The 16048-nt window shown below is 40.2% G+C and overlaps 1 protein-coding gene across 1 annotated transcript; it reads left to right on the forward strand.

Moving 5' to 3' along the window:
- Positions 1–53: 53 nt before the first annotated feature.
- On the forward strand, positions 54–14875 carry GPALPP1 (GPALPP motifs containing 1). Its single transcript, XM_083855938.1, has 8 exons — positions 54–206; positions 5682–5826; positions 6849–6944; positions 10590–10698; positions 13158–13292; positions 13523–13687; positions 14107–14205; positions 14543–14875. The coding sequence occupies exons 1-8, from the start codon at positions 122–124 to the stop codon at positions 14759–14761; spliced, it is 1053 nt and encodes a 350-aa protein (XP_083712064.1). The 5' UTR covers positions 54–121; the 3' UTR covers positions 14762–14875.
- The last annotated feature ends 1173 nt before the right edge of the window (positions 14876–16048 follow it).

The following is a 16048-nucleotide window of genomic DNA, read 5'->3' on the forward strand; positions in this document are numbered from 1 at the left end:
CCTTCCCTCCCGGCCCGCCTCCTTCCTGGCGTCATCCGGGAGCGCCGCAGGGGCGGAGCAGGGGAGCGGAGCGGGCTGGGCCGGGGAGAGCGGCCGGGCTGCCCCCGGAGCCGGCCTGGCCATGGCCCGCCAGCTGATCGGCCCCGCGCTGCCGCCCGGCTTCCCGCGCCGCGCCGAGGCCCAGCCGGGCCAGGACTCCAGCCAGGGTGAGAGCGCAGGGCGGTGGGGGACCGGGCTCTGCGGCCCTTGTGCCACCGGGGTGCTCCGTGTGGGGGAGAGAGCGGGGCCCGCAGGCCGTGTGTCCGTACCGTGTGGTGCTATGGGCGGGTTAGAGCGGCTCTGCAGACCGTGTGTCCCCAGCGCGGGGTGCTCCCTGCGTGGGGGAGCGGGGTGTGTCACAGTGCGGCACCTGCATGGAGAGAAACTTCCCGGGAGAGCTCTTACAGTGACTTTTCCGGGGAAAAGCAAAACAAAACAAAAACAAAACAAAAACAAAACCAAAAAAAAAAAAAAAAAAAAAACCCAAAAAAAAAAAAAACCACACCCTGCGCCATATGCGCTGGAATGCTACAGATATGAAGCGCTCTAAAAGTCGTTTTAGAAAAACCGCTTTGAGTCACTTACTTGTGTCCCGCTCGGGTCTCGCCTGCGCTTTGAATCCTGGGCTCTTCGGCTAGGGTGAAATTAGTTGGTAGAAAAGGAGGAGGCTGGGCCTGTGCATCGCGCTTTCCTTTGCCAAGCCAAAGCACTTCATCAGCTGTGGTTTTCCAGGCGGTGTAGCTCGGGATGTGGAGCAGGCTGGCTGCCGGTCGGTGGGGCTGCGGTGCCTCGCCTGCCGGGTCTCTCATGGTCAGAGATCCCATCAGAAATGGGATCCCACCGGGACCGGCTGACTGCCAGGCTGCCTCTTCTGCAGTGGAGCTTGGGTCCTCCACTAAAGTTCTTGTTTGTTCTCTATCAGCAATATCTCTGGAAGCAGCACTTGGAGTGTTTGCACTCCTTGCAAATCCAGGTTCAAGGCACTAGTACATATATTCAGTTTCTAGCAGTGTGTCACTGACCGTTCAGTTACCCCAAAGAAAGCAGCTCTGATGGGAAAGGTTTGTTGTGCTTGTGTGCTCTCTAATTTTTTAATCCAGAAGAGGGAGCAATAGCAAGAGGGACAAAGCTGCTGCATTAGCTGACACCATGGCAACATCAAGCTCTGGATCTCAGGTTTGTGTGGAAGCCCTGACTGCACGAGCTGGTGCCGCCTTTCCTGGCCATATCTGTGGTAGTGGCTTATTCACTTTCCATCAACACACTGATGCATGCTGCAAGTATCTGTGTCATGTATGAACAAAACAAGTTAAGCTTATCCTTAGGCCATGGGTTTGTGACATCGGGTGTTTCAGCAGTGTCTAGTCTGGGTTACTCAGCTGAGATTGTCCCCTCTTTGTCCCAGCATAAATCAGTTCTGTGGTGTTACAGTTGCACTGGCAACTGATCCAAGATCTCCTTGGAAATTTCTGTGTGAAGTGGGTTAAAGAATTTATTTGCCTTTGAAAACAAACAAACAAAGCCTCCAAACTGCAACTACTGGCAGGTTATTTGTTTCTATCATTTTCAGAAACTTTTCCTGACTTTGACTTACAGCAGCGAAGTGTCCCTGCTCACTGCATGAGGCAGACTGCTGCAGTGCAGAGCAAGAAAGGAGGGCAAGTACTTTAGCATAACACACTTTGCTGTACAGAGCTACAGCTCCATCTGGAGCCCTGCACCTGGAGTGACAAAAATCACACGGTGGGGCTGCCATCAGCACCTTCTGTGCTGCAACACTTGCTGGGTCTTGAGTCAAATGGGCCTAGAATTTGTTCTGTAACAATTTCCATCATGTTTTCTAACTATTTTAAGAGATGCTTCACCTTTTAAAGCTGAACAGCTTTTCCAATATTTTTCCTGTCATAATAGTCTCACTGATATTTGAGCTGCTCATTGCTTTTCTTGAAGAGCACTTGTTTTTTTAGTCTACTTTCATAATTTCTGTCTCCAAACAGCAACAAAGTAGGACTTTGAGCAGCCTGTGGCAGAGAAGACTCTTAGACACAAGAGAAGGTTCTCAGACAGACAGACACATTAAATAGGAGAGTGATTATGTATGATTATGATTAGATTTATTGCTAATACATTGCTTCTGGAGGCAATCCACCTGGGAGCTGTCTGCAGACTAGTTGCCCCAGTTTCCATCAGCATTTTATGCCTTGTGCAGGCTGATGTGCACCACAGTCAGAAGCAGATACTTCAGCCCCCTCGAGCCCCACTCCCACCACCCCTCTGGATAAGACCATTTTCTCCTGCAATACCCACTGTTGGGTAGCCCATGGACTACCTCTGGTGTCAGAGAAGTGATGATAATAGTATTTCTGTGACCCTTAATCAGGAACAGGATGGAAGCAAGTGGTAGCTGGACAGATCCAAAAGCTCATCCCTGGTAAATCCTTTACCTTCTTTACCTGCATCCCATGGGATGCACTTATTTCCTGATTCTTCACTTCATGATAGTGCTTTGAAGCTGGACTAACTGTGCTCCTGCTTGGAAGAATCATACTTCTTTTAGCCCATTTGTCCCTCTGGGCTGTCCTTGCACCAGCAGGAGAGAAGTGCTAGGGAATAGCTAAAAATAACCAGAGATGCAGAAAGGGGTTTTGTCTGTTTCAGCATTGAGGCCACACTTGTTAAAATACGGGTGTGTTGCTATGTCTGGGTTGATCTACCACTATGCTGGAGCTGCAAGGCCTTATCTGTTTTTGAGAGCTTTCCAGTATATGTCTGATGGTGTGGTAGATTGCTTAGAATCCCCAAATACAACAGAAATAACCCTAGCAAAACAAAACAAAAAGTAGCTTTTAATTTGGTTTCTGAATTGAATTGACTTGATTTTCAGGCAGATAGTCACCAGAGCCGGCTCATTAGTAGGATGGTCAGTTCTAGTAGCTGTGAAACATTCGCTTCAGTCTCACTTGGTCCTGTTTCTCTCCTCACTATCCCCGAAATTTTCTTCTCATACTTTTTTATCCCATTATCCGGCTCAGAATTGTTTTGAGCTCTGGTTACTTTGTCACTTTCCTGTTGCTCTGCCATTGCTGCATCCATTTATCGTTCTCACATCATTAGGTTTTGTTTCCTGACTCTTTGAGCTCTCTGCTCTTCCTCCTTTCATCTGTATTTTTCCACTTTTCCATGGCTTTTGGGGAATTTCACAGACTTCTGATTAGATCTTGGCCTCCCTCCTCAGCCTTTTCTTTCTTTGCTCACCATATTTACACTTAGCAATTTCCATTCCTACCTTTCTGCTCTTTCTTGTGGCTCCCCAAACCATCCTGATTGTTAGTCTCAGTCAATACCATGATCATATTAATTTTTAATCCCAAGTCTCTTTCCCCTCCATTTTTTTCACCATGTCCAATGACTTTTTCTCCTTAGGCTTTGAATGCCATTTTCCCTTCATTAATCAGTCTCTGTCCCTATTTAATTTCTGGTTGTCCTGCTTAGGCTGTGGTTCCATGAACAAACAGTTCTTTCAGGGAAAGGCTGTGGCTTGCAGTGCTATTTTTATGCACTTTTAAGTTCCCTGATCCAGCTTATTGCATAGCCCATGCAAACAGTTTTGCCAACATAACAGAGAGAAATTGGGATAAAAGTATGTATGTTAGCCCTGGTGTTGAAAAACATGCCAGTGGGAACATTTGGTTTCCTTAAATAGTTTTGGTTTTACTAGTTCTGTGCAGCTCACAAAACTATTCCTAATTTCTCTCTTTCTCTCTCTTATCAGACTCATCAAGTTGTATCTGAGTTTGTTCCTTCCACTCCAAGTCTTCTGTTTTGCATTTAGAGCAAATGGAGTCTGCTTGCATAGTGTCAGGGTACCAGGTGGCTGGAGAAAGCAGTTTGTGCAGGTTTTTGTCTGGGTTTTAAGTGCTTTTATTCAAGTGGTGCTTTTCCTACTGAAAGATGAGACTTCTTGATAGCTGTTTTTATTCCTACTTATCATTCATCTGTTTCTTTCCTTTCGTCTTGAACTTATTTTGCCTTTACAGGCTAGGACGTTGTGTTTGGGGTTTTTAGGGGCGAGAGAAGTGGTTTGTTGGTTGGTTTTTTTCCTTCCTAGTGCTGAAGTGGATTTGTATGTCCCAGTTAAAGACTTTTCCATTAAAACAGAGAAAAAAGAAGTGGCAGATCTGCTGGATTTTTATAACTAGTGGACTGTCCTTGTGTCTTGTGCTAAAGATGATTAAATGCTTTGTGAAACTCACTCGAAGGATGTGATTTCTGCCTAGCCTTTGTCAGCTAATAATGGAACCATAATATGCATCAGGTTGTATTTTATACTATCAAAAAGTTGTAGTTCTTCGACTGGAGATCTAATTTCCTGGTGCCATTTATCTTTTCATCTGACCTTTGACTATTCATAAAGGGAACAATGTCTTTTCCTTACCAAAACGCCTCTCTGTACTGCAAGTCTTGTACTCAGTGCTTGAGATATTAAGAGGAGGAACAGTTTCTGTGTCTCAGGGTGCTAAATCATCAGTAGAATCAGATCTCCATTACATGGGAACATGGGCTGTTTGTACTGTGTTTGTGTAAATGGGTGCCTTGCCCTGGATTGGGAAGGCCTCTTGCCTTGGGACCATTGCTGGTTTCTGCTTGCTCCAGATGACTCCTTGTTGATCAAGCCTGTGAGGGTATCTGTGTTAAAGGTCTTGTTAGGGGGGCATTTGCTGTTAGGATCAATGGCTAAGCTGCTTCTGGACCCACTGCACATGGTAGTATAGCCAAATAAATCTAGAAAGATCAGTGTCTGCTGGTAGGCACAGTGCCAGAAATGGCTCAGGCCTCTTAGCAGTGTTAGCGTCTGAATTTTAATTTTGCTGAGATATTACCCTAGAGGGTGAAGGTTTGAGTGGAGCATGAGAGCTCCATCCAGTACCCTGGCCTTCTGACAGCAACAATTCTTTTAATTCATTCTCTGAATGCCTAAATCATCCCTTTTTCAGCAGAGTACTTAAATCTGTCCCTACTGTTCACATTTAGCTGAACTGGAAATAACCTTAATCATTAAAACCATTCCTAAAGCAGGTTGGCAATTAGTTTAATACTTTCTGGTCACAAATGCTCCCATTTCAGAATTTGTGGTCTCCCACGCTGTGTATGTACATGATGTGTTTCTTCACTAGTAAGCTTCAAATGCTTTATTAAAAGTGGTAGTTTCTTTTAAATATACTGGTTTATACCACATCCAGTGTACATCAGTTGTTATATAAAACAGGGCTTTCTAGTCCTGCTCCAGAAGATGCTCATGTAGTAATAGATTAGTGATGTCCTAAGTCAGAACAGTTCAGGGTAGGTTGTTGATGGATATATAGTGCTGAAATAAGTAACTTCTAGAAGTTTGTTTAGATACCTTCTCTAAATGCTAGAGAGAGCAGTGATTGAATAAACTTAATTCCCAGTAAATACGTGTTTTGGAAATGCCCTCATAGATCATACTCATTTGAAACATTTAGTAGGTGTCCTTATTAAACCTGGTCTAGTAGAAGGTTCCCTGCCCATGGCAGGGAGATTGGAACTAGATGATCTTTAAGGTCCCTTCCAATCCAAACCATTCTGTGATTTTATGATCCCAAATAACTCTGGATGTTCAGTTGCAGGACCAGCACTGCCTCCAGACTACAAAAGCAGCTGTGGCTCAGAAACTCCTGACAGCGATGACGACTCAGAATCTCTTCCTCTACCCAGAGACACAAACAGAGATTCCGAAGAGGAGACAGAAGGAGATCCAGCACCCAAGTGAGTATGCTTTTGTGTTATTTGTGTATGTACAAATTGTGTTGCAAATGTAATGTGTCTAACTTATGAAAAAGGGACAGTGTTGTATAAAAAAAGGTAAACTCTGTGCCTGTGAAAAACTTTGGATTATATGTTCTGCATGTTCTTCATGGCCAAGAATGTTCTTTCAGCTGATCTGTTTGACACCCTGTGGTAGAATTAAGTTATTTGGGGCAGTCAGATTTCTGCACTTACATGTTTTATTTTAGTTCTGCAAATTGGCATGTTTATGCTAAGGACAGACACCACTTACCATTTACATAAGTATTTGGTACTTGAGTTTTGCCCTGGTTTTGGTACATTAGCTCTCTTTGAGAGGCTGTAAGACCTGTTTATGGACATGAATTTATGCATTCAATAAGTCAACTCTAATGAAAAAAACTGAATTGTTTAACAAGTAACAGGAGAGTGCAGATACTCTCGTTTGTTGGGTTGATTACTCACAATTGCTGTTTTAAGAATTTGTGTGTGTTTGCTCTGAGCCTTGTATAAGAGACTTGAAGGCCATTATGCCATCTTAATGAGTGCTAGAGTAATTATTATTCAATTTTTTTCCTGTTTTCTTAGTCAATAGTTTTTTCAGCTAATTAGAATTGAACAGGGAAAATAGTACTCAAAATGCAGACAGCATATAAAAATAGAGAAAGAAGTGTACTGAATTTTAAATTATTTTGTGACTAGAGAATGGTATTTCAACATTATACTAAACTTCTTTCTCCAGAAAAAGCATTCTTAATGTTGTTTTTTAAGTTTTTTTCTTTTTTTAAATGTCAGAACATTTTTGAAGTGAATCTTATGCTCCCAATTTTTTAATTGCTTCAAATAATTTTGGATCCTTTTTGCACTGTTTCCTTGGTAACAGCAGGATATTTAGTACAGAAGACCCTATGAAATAATTTTATGTAGGTTTTTTTTTCTTTTTTAAAATGTAGATAATTGCTATGCATGTCAAGGTAATTATTAAGTGAAATCTGTATTTGCAGAAAGCCAAAAAGAATTCATGAAGACGATGATGATGATGGGTTTTTTGGGCCAGCGCTTCCTCCTGGATTTAAAAAACAGGATGATTCTCCAGAGAGGTAATTAAAATGGAATTATATTCAGATTCTTTTCCTTAAAACACAATTATTTTAGATTAAATATTTTGTATCACTATTACAGAACATTTCAGTTGTGCACTTGAGAGTCAGATGATGAGAGGTAATATTTCCTCCATGTTCTGAGAAAAAGAACATCATTCCATTGAAACAGAGCACACAGCCCTCCTACACCAGGTTGGAAGAAGAGTAAAAGAACTAATGTACATTTTCTGAGATGTATTTTGGATGTCAAATTTCCTCCATTTCTTTTGATAGGTCTCAGATCAGTGGAGAAAAAATAAATTACACAAGGACCCATAGTTCTGTAGTTCATTCAGGTCTGTGAGGGACTAGGGCAGTTTCCTTGTGTGTGGTGCAATACCATGTCCTTTGCTAATGCATCAAGGATTATTTTTTATATGTCTCCAGGTACAAAACTACTCTGAACATTGTAGGTTTCTAAAAAAGAGGCTGTCAGGTCTACAGAAATAAGCATTATTTATTGTCTCTCTCTCTCTCAGGAAGCTTTCCATTTGATTGCTAACAGTTATAAAATACTTCCCCTCCAAAACATTGTATGGATTTTCTATACAGAACTCAACAGCCTGTTAAGTTTTTAGCCTTTTAGTCTTTGTATCAATCTGTGTACTTCTTTCTATAATTTGAAATTATAAACCATAGTGAAATTGGTGCTTGTGTGTGTAATATACCATCTCGAAAGAAATTTCGAAGGTTTGGGGTTTTTTTTTGGTTTTTTTTTTTTTAGTTTACAGAATTTTTTATGATGCTTGGCAGCATAAAATTTATGTAACTAAGCAAGAATTTATGTAACTAAGGTTATTTGGAAGTATCTTTCTTGTGTACATTTGGTTACACTTTGCTGTAATCAAAAAACTCTTGTGGTTGTGGGTATCATGCTCAGTGGGATCACTTAGTGCTTTGATGGTCCCAGACACAATTTTTTTTTTTTCACTTTTTCTTGTGTTCTGCATGCACAAAGTATTATTTTAATCATAAAATTCAGCAGGTCATTAAAAGTAATGTATTCTCTTATAAAAAAATTAGCAGAGGTAGCCTTCTTGCTTTCTTGAATACTTGTGGTAAAATGGAAGAGGAAGGGGCCATTCACTCGAGAGTTAACTTGATGATCCTAGGGGGTCCTTTCTAACTCAGAATATTCTGTGATTCTGTGACATTGAGGCAAGAGTCTGCTCTGTGTGATAGATTAAAGCAGTAGAAGGCACTTGGCACCCTCTCTATTGTTTTTTCCTACCTCACCATACAATTGCTCCTAGCACACACTGAGAAAGGAGATTGAGGAGAGCTGTTTTGCACCCAGGCTGACTCCCTGAATTGGTGGGAGCGGTGTGATGCGTGGGAAGAGCCTTGTCTATCTTCCACCCCCACACACCTGGGAGTCTGGGAGGTGTGTAAGCTGTGCAGGGCACAGACAGGGTGCTGCTGTCTGCCTGCTGCATTGCCCTTAAGCCTTGAGCAGATTGCCAGCTGCCAACTGAGCCATGAATAATTGAAACAAATGCAGGTCGTTTGTTTCAGTGCATGGACAGGCTGTTTATCAGTTCTGTGTGACATACTCATTCTTTTATAAAGCTTTTGTTCTCTTACATCTTTTCCAGACTTGTCAAAGCAACACGATCATGATTAGGGGCAGCTCGTGTGGCAATCTGCAGCTTGTTGAAAATGGTTTGAATCATTCCATCATAAAATATATGTGTGAAAAGATTTCCTTCAATTTTGAAGATTATATTACTGTTTATCAATGTTAGACACTCCAGTGTGGCACTCATAAATGTTTCTGAAGTGTTCACATATCAAGGCAAAGAGTGAAGGTGATCTTAAAAAAAATTATGTTATACATCAGAAGAATGCTGAAACACCCATCTTGAAATATGCATTAGCAAGGGCTTCCAACAAATGTTCTTTGCCATATATGAAATGCAATAGTCCTTAAATTAAAGCTTAGTCTGTAAGTTTTTGAACATGCATAGGTGCTGAAGTTGCCTACAGCAGTAAAATGTGTTTACCAGTTTTTTATAAGCAGTTAATATGTTATTAGAATCAATGTATTATCAGAGTTAAAATATTACTAGTATTTAGATTCAATTTGCCTGTTCAGAGACCCTTTGGACATCCAGGAAACTGTTAAAGATTGTCACCTGTGTGCTGCTGAGGAAAGACCAAAGAGATGTTCATGTAGGGCAGAAAAAAAAGCATAAGAAGTGGAAAGCATGGGAAGCATGAATATGAGAACTACTTTTCTATTCCCTGAAGAGTCTTTGAGCTGTGACAGAATCAAACAGGGCATTTGAAACTGGTTCTTTTTTACAGGTTGCACAGATACAGCCCATAACAGAGATGTTCATATATATTTTAGTTGAGAGCTTTATTTTATAGTTTGGTTAATTTGTCTCTCCATGCAGAATAAATGTATACTAAAACTAAAGATTTTTTGGCTGTATCTGTGTAAGTTTAAATTTTTTAAATTACATTAGGAATTTAACGCATGGCCTTAACAAGGAAGAAAGGAAGGAAAAAAAGAAGGAAGGAAAAACAAACTGCAGCAGTTAGGTGGGGGTGGAACTTCAAAATTAACCCAGACTTCTTGACTGGGTTTAAAATCTCACCAGTGTCCTTGTCCTGGCCTGAGGTCGTATATTTATTGTTCATGTCTGTGTATCTGTGGTTGGTTCTTCAGTGAGAATTTGTGTCTTTTATTTCCCCTCTTTAATGCCTGACAATAGTATCACTACAGCAGGACTGTACTTGATTAGATTATGTGGGATTGAGTAAAGGCCGTAATTAGCAAATTCAATTCAGGTGTTGTTGCTTTGGATCACCTAAAGGTCACAACTGAAGGTCATGATAAACAAAGTGTGCCGTTAAGTTGGAAGGATACTGTCACTCGGGTTATGTCTTCAGATGACAGTTGTTTGGGTTTTTAATTAGTTTTTGTTAGCTTTAAAGAATATTATGGTGGATTATTAAGAGGAACCCACATTCAAAAGACTTTCAATACAGCAAGCACAGTTTCTTTGAGCACAGTTTGTAGAATTCTTTAAACCACTGAAAAGAGATTCTCGTCTTTCTGTGTTTGTGGAGACAACTGAGTTACGTTCCTTGCAGAGCTGTGGCTTAAAAACAAATCAGTGAAGTTACCTGCACTCACAAAACTCTTCTCTCTTTCCTACTCCAAGGTAAAATAATATCAAAGCAGTTCACTGTTTCTGCTTATCAAAGGACAGTGAAACTGAGATGCAAGAAAAGAAGAACAAAATTGGGTTTGTTGATTGAGAAAGAGTGTATATTTGTCTTATCACCTTTCATTGCTCCTGAATCTGGTGAAGGAAGCTAGGGAAGAAAAAAGTGGATTTCCTTGACTACATTCTGCAACTTTCCTGGTTTTTTTACATCAAAACTGTTTGCATAGGTCCTCATGGAAAATGGAGACACTCTTATTCAGTTATTTCTACAGTATGTGTCACAGGGGCACACTTGGCGTGGGGAGGAAGGAAAGTCATATTTCTCATCAATGGTGGATTTTTATTTTTATATTGATCTGTTATATATTTTTCCCCCTCAACTGAAAAACCAAGATTTTTTTCTTTTTCTTCCCCCACTGTCAAGGCCCATTATAGGTCCTGCATTACCACCTGGCTTTAGGGAAGCTTCAGAGGACACCAGGAGTGGCAGATGTTTCATAGGACCATCTGTTTCATCAGAATCCCGTCCCCAGGTTTGTGAAAAGTGAAGCCTTTTGTTTTAGTACTAGCTATCTGAAGTGGTTAAACAAGTTGCAGCCTGAAAGAGACTACCAGACATACTTCTCAAGATGACAGTTTAATTTTGGACCAGAAAGTGTCTGGCATATTTTTGCTGGAGTCAAATACTGGAGCAAAAAAAGCCTTAAAAAAAAAAAAAAAAAGAAACCAAAAAGACTGTTCTGGTTTGTTGTGCTTTTGCTGTTAAATAGATGGTGCACTCACTGAACACAAACAATTTTGGCATCCTAAACTGCAGGCACCTTTTCACCTGAAAGATGTTTACTAGTGGCTGCAACTTTTAAATAAGTTTATCCAAAAGAATACAATCAAGAATGGCATTACAGTGTCACTAAATTGTTCTTAGCAATTGCAGGACAATGCCTGTAACTGGGAGTGAGGTGCAGGACAATGACACTGACACACCTTTTTTTATTTCATGTTTTCTGACATTTCTGGTCATGTTAGGTAAAAACTAGTTCTGTAGTCTGCCATCCCTGGTTGCAAAATAATGCATGTGCTACTAAAGAACATTCAGGAACAAGACATGTGGTGAAATACAGCTATAGGGAAGATTGAACTCCCTAAACATGGGTTTCCAGTACCATTCTGAGGGATCCAAATTGCCTGTGGGAGGGCCTGGCAGGTAGGGAGTAGCACTTCTAGAGAAGGTTGTGCCCTTCTTGAGCAGCACCTCCTAAACCAGGCAGGTGACCCTAAGACACCAAAAATGGTGCTGGATACTAGTGCTTAGGCAAGTGAATCTCTCTCATGCTATGATAAACTGAATATTAATTCCTTGGGAGAATTAATGGTTATTCTGTTTATTTTTAAGATACTTATATTTTTACATTTAACTCCCAGACACTATGGGAGATGCTAGACACCCTAGGAAGGAACGATACAAAAGCTGCTCTGAAACTTCCCTTTTTTGTTAGTAGTTGCAAAGCATATAATTCTCCAGCCTCCTACGATGAGTGGTGTTGTAATTCATCGTGCAGAAAGATTATCTGACATTTCTGAGATACTCATCGTCTTATAACTCCAAATAACGATTAAGCAATTTATCATAGTGACAAATCTCTTGAGGCAGAGATGTCAAACCTGGTCTGCTTTTATATTTTGCAAACAAAAAAGTCTCCTTTCTCATAAATACATCTTCTAGCATCAGCTTTTTTGCAGATATTACAGAATTTGCCTCTTTTCCTAATAATTATCGTTTTATTACCTCTTCCTAATAATACTCTTTCTTATTTTTGAATATGAATAATTTCATGTTGGCTTTTTACAAAAAATATTTAATTATTTTGTATTCAAGTACATCTTTAGGGGCTTGCTGACTCTTCACTTTGCTTTAGTTACTCTAATGACTCACCACCTTGTGTGTTCTCAAGTCATGCTTTGTGCTTCTTGGCTACACAGCCTTGTCATCCTACTCCCGTTGCTTTATCACGTACAGTCAGACTGTAGCAAAATCTTTGCACTTTTATAGATACTGGGCACCTTAGCTTTGCTCCCAGGGCTCTGTGGCATCACCATGTTCTGTCTAGTTTTGCTTCCATCCACATATGTCCTGTTTTTACTTGGAGGGAGGCACCAGTGAGCTTTCTGTACAACCCCTGGCAACAGGGAAGATTTTTGTTGGCATGTAGTCCCTAACAAACTTATTTTTTTAGCCCTTCTCCAAAAAATTGCTTAGAATGCCATGTCAGAATCATGGAATCATTAAGCTGGAAAAGGCTTCCAGGATCATTGAGACCTTGGACCCATCACCACCTTGTCAACTAGACCATGGTACTAAGGGCCACACTCAGTCATTTTCTGAACATTTCCAGGAATGGTGACTCCACCACCTCCTTGGCAGCCTGTTCCAATGCTTGACAACCCTTCCAGGGAAGAAATTCTTCTTGAATGGATCCTTGAGGAGTTGAAGATATGAATGACAGAGCCAAGGGATTAGTTGCGGATCCTGTACACGCAGGAGTTTGGTACCATACGTGCCACTGATACCCTACCTCACACTTTAATCTTTTGGGCATCCTTACAGAATCTGAGCTCAAGACAGTTCTTGCAGTGTGGAATTGTGATGGTAAAGCCCAAAATATGGAAGTTGTATGTTTGTGTGTTCCAAATTTACCCATGGCCACAGAGGCTGTGTGGCTGCATGCAGAGCTTTGTGTGCTGCCATGGCCTTTACCAGCAGTCTTGCCTCAGAAAAGAGATGCTGCTTTTGGCACAATGGAGACAAAGTATTCATGTTCAAGTGCTGGAACAGGTCTAATCTTGAGTTCTAATCAAGGTTTTTGTTGTCTGGGAGATGCCTTGCGTTAGGTTTATATGCTCTTCTAGACAAAGTCATTCTAATTCTATAAAACTAAAGTGTTTCTTGATGCTCTTAGCACTATGTTTGAAAGAAATGTTTTGTTTTTGGAAGCTGACAGATAGTAGCGAGGACGAAGACAGTTTTATAGGCCCAATGCCTGCAAAAGGACCAGTGGAGTCTGATGTGGCTAAAGAGTTTGAGCGCAGAGCTCAGAGAATGAAAGAAAAACTTACTTCAGCAGACAGCGTAAGTTGGATTTCTTAATTTCTAGTATTTTGTTGCCGGAGTGTATTTGTCTTTCTCTTTGCCTGTTTCTGTGTAAACCTGGTTGCAGTTCTACTTGGGATGCTACATGTTCGCAGGTGTTAACACAAGGAAAAAAGTCTATGATTTCTGCTGGAAGCCAAGAGATTCAGATTGTAATTTTTGATTATGCTTTTTTCACTCTCCCCTCCACCTCTACTTCTTTTGCAAAGGATGAACCCAAACAAGTTACCAGGGAATCATGGATGACAGAGCTTCCACCTGAGTTGAAAAGCTTTGGATTTGGCCCAAGAACATTCAAGAGACGAGCTGATGACAAATCAGGTGATAGATCTATTTGGACAGATACTCCAGCTGACAGAGAGAGAAAAGCCAAGGTGAGCATATTTATTCATTCATATACACCTGCAGGCAGTAGGTGTTACTGATGTTCCGTGAAAACAAAGTAAAGATACTGTGGGTTGTTCGGTGAAATTTACTTTCCCAGATTTTTCTTTGTTATCAAAACTTACTAATTCAGGCTTAAAGATAAAGGCAATGAAGTAACAACATTAAATATCATTGATATGCATTTATTTCTGCTCCCTTTTTGCAGTAGTCAGATATTCTGTTTCAGCTCATTGATTTTCCAATTAGCATGTCCAGTTTCTTCTTCTATCAAGCTGAGCAGAAAATATCTGATGGCCTCTGTCATGGCCTTTACCCTCCAGATTTAATTAAAGTAGATATAGATTTGCTTGCTTTTTACGTCAGACATTCTGATTACTATAGTATGTGATTTTCTTCTACTCATCAGGAAAGAGAAGAGGCAAAAAAGTCAAGCAGTAAGGATAATGAAGAAATGGTAATATCTGAGAGAGACAAGAGGCTTACTGAGCAGGTGACTTCATACAATGTAAGTGTAATCACAAAATACTTCCTCTATTTCCTTTAGTTCTTCATTCTTCTTGTGGTTCTCATTTCTAGTGCTGCTAGTTTCCATGGTGATGCCACTACAGTTTTCCCTTTTAGTGCCCAAACCTACTGCTGTTTTAAGACCTTAGAACACTTGGCATTAATGTCAACAAGAGCAGGATTGGGTCCTCTCCAAAGTCACAGAATTTGGGTTTGTGTCTATTGCCTCAGTTTTAGATGATGCTTTCCTTCAATGATCCTCATGTCAGGACATGGTTGCTGGGACCTGTTTATGTTGTTGTTGATATTCTTTCATACTTCCTCCTCATTTTTTCCAGGAGTCAAGGAGATCGGAGTCTCTCATGGACATCCACCAGAAAAAGCTGAAGAGCAAAGCATCTGAAGAAAAGAGCAAACCTCAGGAAAGGAGGCCGTTTGACCGAGAGCAGGATCTCAAAGTCAACCGCTTTGATGAAGCACAAAAGAAAGCTCTTATAAGAAAATCCAGAGATCTGAATAGTAAATTTGAGCACAGTAAAGGCAATATGTTTTTATAAGATGAAAGCATTAAGCTTTTTTGAAGTGAAGTCAATTAAAATTTGAATACTTAATTTTTTGTAAGTATTTTTTCTGTAAATATTTGTATGCAGAATAAATATCCTGATGTTTAATTATTTTTCCTTGTCTGTAAATACTCTCTTAGGGAGGATCGTCTGTACTAAAACTAAACTAGTAAAGTCCTGGTATTAAAAAAAATAAATTTGCTACTTTAAAACTTTGATATGCATATTTTTTCTTATTAGTATAAAATAATTAATTAAGGGTTTTTAAGGAGCTCTAGATTTAATCTTGCAAGTAGTTGGCAGTTTTCCCTTTTCTCGTGCCCTGCTTAAGATACTCTTTCTGAGCCTGACCTGAAGGCCATGGAAAAATTGCCTTTGCATTTGTGTGCAGAACATTGTTTGTCTAGAATTCCTGCTGAGGAGTATAAACTCAAATGGCAGGTTTTACATTTTCCTGGTGCTTTTATTTCTGTGATTCTGTGTCTGTACATAAATACAGGTTTATATGTATGCAGTATGGTTTCTGTACTATAGCAGCAAGAGCTAGGGGTAGCAGGACTAGTGAAACCTCAAGGTTTTCAGAGTTAGTTGTAAAATGGTAGTATATGGGAAGAGAAAATCTAATTTGAGTTTCAATTTGTGGGGATTGTCATCTGCAATCCATATTTTTTTTAAGCACATACAATGTGAAAATCAAAATAAGGCTTATTTTGTTCATTCATTTGCAGACCAGAACAGCTCTTCTGTAAGGAAGGAAATAAATCTGACATTTTAAAAAGTCTACATTCATGTTTAGAGTTCTTTGCCTCTTCTGTGGGTTAGCAGCAGAAAGGGTTTTTAAACCTTATAACGGGCTGCTCAGGGAGGTGGTGCAGTCAGCATCCCTAAAGGTGTTCAGGCAACTACTGAATATGGCACTCGATGCTTTGGTCATCGGTCCAAGGTTGCACTCAATGATTTAGAAGTTATTTTCCAACCTAAATGATTCTGTGATTCTGTGTTAATTATTTAAAATTATAGACCTGTGCTTTCGCCCTTTGTCTCAAATGTTTAGGATCCTTCTTAAGCAGTTACTTAAAGTACCAATACACGAAAGCAATTCTATATATGAGATGCTGGTAATTTGTTTGGAAGTATAAATACTGTCTATATTATGAATAAATAGCTGTATTTTGAAAAAAAAATCCTGTAATTTGGAAAAAAGCTACCCTGAGAGATGGTGTCTTGGTTACTTCATGTTTAATGGAGCAGTGACCTAACGAGCTCCAGAAATGAACAGTT

Source organism: Zosterops lateralis (assembly GCF_965231275.1).
Source record: "Zosterops lateralis genome assembly, chromosome: 2".
NCBI lineage: Eukaryota > Metazoa > Chordata > Aves > Passeriformes > Zosteropidae > Zosterops > Zosterops lateralis.